The sequence below is a fragment of the Neolamprologus brichardi genome, chromosome 11, assembly GCF_056152115.1.
Source record: "Neolamprologus brichardi isolate AB-2024 chromosome 11, ASM5615211v1, whole genome shotgun sequence".
In the NCBI taxonomy this organism is placed as follows: Eukaryota; Metazoa; Chordata; class Actinopteri; order Cichliformes; family Cichlidae; genus Neolamprologus; species Neolamprologus brichardi.
In genome coordinates, this window is record NC_142114.1 from 11218714 (window position 1) to 11226505 (window position 7792).

The 7792-nt window shown below is 43.7% G+C and overlaps 1 protein-coding gene across 1 annotated transcript; it reads right to left on the reverse strand.

Annotated features, from left to right (window-relative positions):
• Positions 1-3915: 3915 nt before the first annotated feature.
• Positions 3916-7683, reverse strand: pou3f2b (POU class 3 homeobox 2b). Its single transcript, XM_006794803.3, has 2 exons — positions 5817-7683; positions 3916-5500 (listed from the first exon to the last, which is right to left on the reverse strand). The coding sequence occupies exon 1, from the start codon at positions 7608-7610 to the stop codon at positions 6465-6467; it is 1146 nt and encodes a 381-aa protein (XP_006794866.1). The 5' UTR covers positions 7611-7683; the 3' UTR covers positions 3916-5500; positions 5817-6464.
• Between the last annotated feature and the right edge of the window lie 109 nt (positions 7684-7792).

A 7792-nucleotide genomic window follows, 5' to 3' on the forward strand; every position in this document is an offset into this window, starting at 1 on the left:
AGTGATGGTCTTCTTTACGTCAACAGTCCTGACTTTGCTAAGTAATTCATTCATGTCTTGGCAGTTGTTCTGGGTTCTTCAGACACATCTCTCACTAGTTTGCTTTACAGAGTCTTTGAAGTTTTTTCGCTTCCTATTTCTGCCAGGCTTGTTCTGTACTGTGTGGCTCTCTTTGAATTCCTTGATGATACATCTCAGTCCAGTTCTTGACACTTGGCGGCTTTTTGATAACTTTGTATATCCATCTCCCGCTTTGTGAGCATCCACAATTCTTTTTCTCAAGTCTAAACAGATGTCTTTTGTATTTGGCATGATGTTTTCTCCACTGAAGTTTTTATATTGTGTGTAAATTGGAAGATAACCCTCAGTTTTAAATTGCTTTTACTGCTTAGAGCAATACAGAGGTGAAGTACATCATTGCACAGCAGTGGTTTGTGCTATGGCTCAGTAAAAAGGGGACTAATAATATTGACCCTCGTAATTTTTGGGGTTTTTTTGGAAATAATTCTGTGATTATACAAATGTAATTGCACTGTTAAATTTTTTTTTTATGTGGCCAATGATGCATTTACAGCGGATATAAAAGCTTTATTTGTCCACCTAAAGCTTCCTGTTCTTACACCGGGCCTTCACAGCGCGGGTCTGGCACAGGATGTGTGCGATGGCCGTGCTGAAGGATGAGCATGTTTCACAAACAGGCCGAGCAATTATAGCCCGAATAATTATGCGCTGAAGGGGAGACACGACTCGCCCCGTTGATCAGCAAAGTTCATGTGAAGTTATAATTAAACAATAACTCGTTTACAAATGAACGCACACGCGCGTTTGTGTGCTTAAGTGTGCAAAGTGTAATTAGCTGCGATGCATCTGAGTGAAACCGAAACAACAACAATGTCAAATGGTGGAATTATGTTCAGCTCGTGAGCTTGTATCACTGTTATCAGTGTGTGTTTCTGTGTGTGCGTGGAGGAGGAGGTGTGAGTAAAGAGAGACTGACAGATAAGTGAGCGATTGTTGGGCTGATTGGTCCTCACAGGACTCAGAGATGGACCCTGATGTTTGATGCTTCGTACAAACGCATTAAGTGAAGATCACTGTGGAGGGGATAGATGGCTAAAACCTTCGTGTTCAAAATCAATTAGACCCCTGAAATTCACACTGAAACATTGCGTAGTTACACACACAGTGTTGAGCTAGATTTCTGTGATCTGAGTGAGATCGTGTATCACTTTTTTGATAAGTATCCACATTTGTCGAATCACACTTACACCTAACAGCCCCCCAGTTAGCAAGTTAGTAAAACCACTAATTACACATGCTCATCTAGTGGCAGGGCTGAGCGTGCTGAGTCAGCGATGCTCCTTAAATCTCACACTCTACACCCCTACTTTATTACCCACCGCTGGAGACACTGGCTGCTTCTGTCACTAGAAGAGAACAAAACCCTCCAATGCTGTCGAGGTAAGTTTACATACAGACGAGGCTTATCTAATGGAGGTGAGACATGACAACCTGACTCATACTTGTGTAAAAGAGTCTTTCACAATCAGCTTGTAGTTTTAACGCGGGGGGCCCACAGTGAGCACGAATCTGGGCAGGAATGTGGAGCTTGGTGGAGGCTTGAAGAATCACTTGCACTTTGGTCAACCCCACACAGAGACTGGCCAGCCATGAATGGCAAAGATATAACCAGTGGAAAACTGCTCCACTGCGCTTTTAATTAGATTGAATTGTAATTATGAATTGTAGTTGGACAAACTCCCTCCTTTCGTGGGGGACGCTAACATTAAAGCCTGATTTTATGGAATTAATAAACTGTAACATCTTTTCAACTTTTAACCTTTCTGCACATTGAATTTTTCCCATTTTTGTTTTGTTTTTATGAATGAAAAGTAATGTCTTCCATCTGGTCGGACAGTTAAAGGGATGAACAATGAACCTGACTTTCATCTGTCAGCTTAGTGAAATCTTTTTTATTTATTTATTTTTACCTTGCATTAATTGGCATAAGAATATGAACTTAAAAAAATACCCCAACAGTATCCCAACATAATATCCCCAAAGAACAGAGAAGCCTTCTATTCCACGTTTCTGTCGTGAAAGAAAAACTTGACCCGACCTCCTCCCGAGGCTCCTGCTGGTGTCGCAAGATGGCGCTAGAGCATCGACCATGTGCCCCCCCCCCCCCAACCCTGCCGCTTCTCTTCCTCTGCTCGGTTCAGTCAGCGCCACAGCATCAGCACAGCAGCTTTCCCTCCTTGCCTGTGAGCCTAATGGGAAATTTCAAGTCACCTAAATAAAAAGGAAGGTGTAATTAACGCGACGCGCTATTAATTGCATCTGCTAGAGAGCGGATGAAGGGCACAGGGGCGCACTTTTTTTCCTTTTTAAAAATGTTATTTATTTATTTTTATTACAGGGCTTCACAAAAGTCTACTTCAGAGATCAGCGAGTGGCAGAGGGGGCTTAAAATGCCGAGGTCATTTCATACCAGGCGTCCAAATGGCAGGTCAAACGGTGAGTGGGGGTGGTGATGATGGTGTTTCTTCCCACATCAAAACAACGCGTGAAGACGCGCTCTCTGGCAAGCTGGTATTACATCATCATCGTCTCGTATAGGTTAAATTAAGCACATTAGCGTTGATTAAAATGACACCCACCTTGAATCAGAGGATATCTGCATATTTTTTCTTTTTCTGTTTAAAGCGCGCGATTGGTTTTTAGTTCTTTATGATCAGCTTTATTGATAAACACTATCAATACCTTATTAGCTACTGATTGCCAATCCACCTCTCTGTTTGCTTCTTAATTCTGAGAGAGAAAAGAAGCCCTTCATCCATGCTCGTGAGGCTGCAGACATCAGAACAGAAACAGATCCGATTCTAATTAATATTATTCTGACAGGCACAAGGCCCGCGCGCAATCACGCACATTTTAAACAGGAACCTTTGCATTTGGCTGTCAGATCCAAGCTTGAAAAAATAGTTATAATAATCAGCTAGGCTAGATTTTCACACACGTGCACATAAACATCACACCAATGCTTACTGTGGGGAAATAACTCACTCAAGGGAAAGGGGGAAATGCCATCAGGGTCACCAGTGTCAAACTCACGGTCACCAGAAGAGAAGAAACAGAAGAAGAGTTTTTTTCTTAGTATTTTTTATGTTAGCACATCGGGACAAATTTAAAGCGCTCAGGTTTTATCTGAAATCAGGAAAGCATCGTCGCGAAGCGTTCAATTGCCAGTCTTTTAACCCTCATTTAATCACGACAGCCTAAAGTTGTGCTTAGGGTTAAAGCTGACTTCATAACATACATTTTTGTCTTCTTAGATTAATTAATTATCTTACGAAATATACTAGGCGGCGTCATTCAAGGGGGGAGAAGAGGAGCAAAAGAAGGGGAAAAACTAAATAAAAATGGTGGACACATCTACATCTGCTCACAATCTTTGTGTGTAATCCTGCGTGATAAAAGAAAAAGTCCACATATTAGTAAAAGAAAAAGATTACTGCATTGGACCGTGTTTCAGCCCTCCAAAATGACCACTTTTTAGTCCTCGGACTCCACTTTGGGAAGCCCTAATTTAACCCTAGATGGAAGCTGTGGTTTTCCCAGCCAAAGCCAGTTCATTTAAAAGCAGCCTCGGGGCAGAAACAACACATCATCGGCTCACAATCTTCCATTCATCAACCCTGATTTTCTCTCGGCCATTAATTCCACTCAAACGAATGGGCTCAAAGCAAGAAGCATATTTTTTAACAGCACAGCTGTCAGGCAACTCAGTGCAGCAGCTCCCTGATTTGCTGGGTTTCACGGAAATATATATATGTATACGTGTGTGTGTGTGTGTGTGTGTGTGTGTATAAAATAAATAAATACATTTAGCCTCGACGTTGGAAAAAAGCTGTTTAATATCAACCCCGTTATTTAAAAATGTGCAAGTCCGTTGTTCATGTGTCAAGTGATGAAACACCTGCAGGCATTCCTCACCTCTGCGTCATATCTACCCCAAGTTCATCCAGTGAATATGACATAGCCTATCCCCCCCCAAAGAAAAACAAAACAAAACAAACAAGCAATTAAACAAAAACAGCAAGAAGAACAGCGTTGGATTGCTACAGGTCTACATCCCACAACTTGTATTTCCAGTGAATTGTGACTTGGATCGATTGGTTTTAAAGCTACTGGAAGAAAGATTTCAATGCCATGATGGTTTCTGCTTGTTAATGATATTATTGTTTTTTTTTCTGCAGAAGAAACATAGAGAAGGAAGAGGAGGAGAAAAGAAAAGCAGTTTCCACATTAGAGGGGAAAAAGTCCCTGGATTTCTCTCTTTGCATAAAACAAAAAGGCGAGCTACTGCACGGAGAAAAACATGTATATACATTTAGCTGTGACGGTCCAGGCTGTGGCAATCCCGCTATTACAAAAAAAAAAGAAAAAAGAAAGAAAAATAGGTCTCTCTTTCTGTCACCCCGTCCCCTACAAAACAAAAGCCTTCTCGGCTCTTCATTTCTTATATTTCTCACCCTTTGTCTCTTCTGTAAAAGCCACCCAGAATAAATTACAATCTCATTAACAAAACTAAAAAAAATAACATTAAATAAAATGTCTACGCGCAATTTCCCCCGTTATATAAAAAAGGCAAAACAGACGAACAAAAAGGCTGCATGGTTATTGTAAAAATAATAATAATTTTGATCATATGCTGCAATTTTTGGAACGCCACTAAAATATGTTTTGAGGACAAATTATTCGCACATTAATTTTGTTTTGTAATCCTCCCCTTAGATCGTTTATTTGTGGACATTTCTCTGCCATATTTATGTGGATTCACTCTTAAAGCACTGTTTTATTTCAGAGCGGGCGCAAAATGGCGAAAGCAAACTCTTACTTGGCGATTTAAGCAAATAATAATAATAATAATAATAATAATAATAATAATAATAATAATAATAATAATAATAATAATAATGCAAAATAAAAGTTCAGAGGAATTAAAAAAACAAACAAAAAAAACAAAAATAGCAGACATTTTTTAGACGTCAAAATTAACGCGTTACCAAAAAAAAAGAGAAAGAAAGAAAAAGAAAAAAAGTCCGAACCATTAAAAAAAGGTACACAAGTGCAAGGCGGTGGGTTTAGGCTAAGGACTCTGAAGCTCAACCTGCTTGTGTGTGATTTTTGTTTTGTTTTTTGTTTTGTTTTTTTTGTTTTTTGGGGGAGGGGGACAAAAAAAATGAAAGAAAATGGGAAAAAGTGCCCCAGTGAAGAAAAAGCGAGAAAAAAGAGGGATGACTTTTTAAAGTTATACAATATTTACAAAAGCGGATCCAAACTGTTCTGTGAGAGTTGCTTGTGTCGAGATCTGTGTGTGTGTGTGTCTGGAGCCCATCCTGTTGTGGGGAGAAGAAAAAAAAGAGAAAAAAAGAAAAAGGTGCCATATAATCCAATCAATCGCCACGGAGCCCCAATCCTGGAGCTGGGAGACGCTCTGAGGGGGGAAATAATAATATTTAACGCTTGTTGTGTGGAAAACACGGACTTTGTTGTTTAGACTGCTGGCTGACTCACGATAGAGGTCACACACTTTTTATTTACCACATCTCTGCGCTCAGGCCATTTATACTGAAGAGTTTAACCAGTGAGCTGCACGTGCACTAATAATAATAATAATAATAATAATAATAATAATAATAATAATAATAATAATAATAATAATAATGTGTTCTTAACTAAATGGTGACCTCAGTCCACACAGAATAAATAAAAGCGGTCTGGCTGACAGATGGGACTCAGGCGATGCTCACCCTCAGCTGGACTCCACTGCACTGGGGCTGAAGCCTATACCGGCCTCCACTTTACTCCATTAACGCAGCTCCTTTGACCTCCCACTGCACTACCCACACACCCATCACTATTGGACGCACAATTTAGAGCTACAAAACTAAAAAAAAAGAAAAAGAAACGAAAAGAAAAGATAAAAAACATCGTTGATTTCCCTTTTACGCACAGCCCCAAAAAGGTTGGATTTGATATATTTAAGAAAAAAATAGAAGAAGAAAAAAAACTGGAAAATGGAAGCTTTTCTTCTAAAACCATTCTTCCCCTCCCCTCCTTTTTTTCGTCAAGTATAATTTCAGTACACAATAGGGGCTACACCTTGAAACTGCGTCGTCTGGAGTCACAGTGCTGGGCATGTATCCTCGGAGAACATAACACGGGCTTATGTTCCTTCAGCTCTGCGAGAGGGGAGGACAAAAAATGTCCTGTCCTCCCGTCACTCGTTTTCCATTTCTCAGATATTCACTGCAGATATTGTGTCAGTAATCACTGCAATCTATTATACATAAAACACCCACTATATCGTTTCATAGTCCAGTGATTTATATATAACCTTGGGGGGTGGGATAAATTAAAACGGTAAACAAGTCCTGGAGGAGCCGGTCCGGCAGAGTTCATTGGACCGGGGTCTGGACCCCGTGGTGCGGCGGCGTGTCCCCGTACACATCCTCGCTCCCCGGCAGCGCTCCTCCCGGAGGGGTCATGCGTTTTTCCTTCTGTCTCCTGTTACAAAACCAAACCCTCACCACTTCTTTCTCCAGGTGCAGACTGTCCGCCAGGCTGATTATTTCCGACGCTGCCGGTTTAGGGCACTTCAAAAAATGGCTCTCCAAAGCTCCTTTTACGCTTACCTCGATTGAAGTCCGTTTTTTTCTTTTCCTCCCTTGCGCCGCGATTTTGTCCAGGCTGGTCGGGCTGCCCGAGGTGGAGTCCGCCTCCTCCAGCCACTTGTTCAATAGAGGCTTCAGCTTGCACATGTTTTTGAAGCTGAGCTGCAGGGCCTCAAACCTGCATATGGTGGTTTGCGAAAACACATTTCCGTACAGGGTCCCCAGGGCGAGTCCCACGTCCGCTTGCGTGAATCCCAGCTTGATCCTGCGCTGTTTGAACTGCTTGGCGAACTGCTCCAAGTCGTCCGAGGTCGGCGTATCCTCGTCCGAGTGGTCGTGGTGGCTCTGCGGCCGGTGCTGGTGCTGATGCTGGGACGGAGGGTGGCCGTGTTCGCTGAGGTGCGGGCTGTGGTGGTCTTCGTGACTGTCTCTTAGGTTGTGGTGGTGCATCCCCTGCCCGCTGCCCGGGATGAGCCCGTTGACGGTGAAGCCCGGCTGAGAGTAAATAAGGCTTTGGCCGTTTGTCGTCGCCATGCTCTGTATGTGCGCCGCCGTGGTGGTTCTCCACGCGCGGGCGTCGTGGTGGTTCCCGTGCGTCTGGTGCACCAGGTGGGGCGGCCGTGACTGGTGCTGCAGGTTGCTGCTGGAATTGTGCATCTCATCCCGGGCGCCCTGCACCGCGGGTTTAATGTCCTGCTCCGTGCCGAGCGGGCTCGAGGACCACGGGGCTCCCTCTCCGTGGGACAGCGCCGTTATCCACTGGTGTGCGTGGCTGAGCGTGTGGCTGTTGCTCTGCAGCGGGTAGTCGCTCTGCAACAGGCTCTGCGCGTCCCGGTACGCCGTGGCTTGCTGCATGCTGCCGGGCTCCGAGTGCACGATGGATGCGCTGGAGGTGAGAATGTTGTAGTGGTTAGACGCTGCGGTCGCCATGACTCTCGGAGCCGGACTGGTCGCTCTTATTAAAGGAACCTCGCATTTGACAGAACCTCTCCTGCCCACAGGCGGCTCCCAGGCGCTCTGCCAAGTGGACGCCGAAGCGCACCTGGACTCCGCCCCGCCCCCCGCCGCTCATTGGGTACGGGAGGATGATGGACGGGGTTACCAGGGGCAAC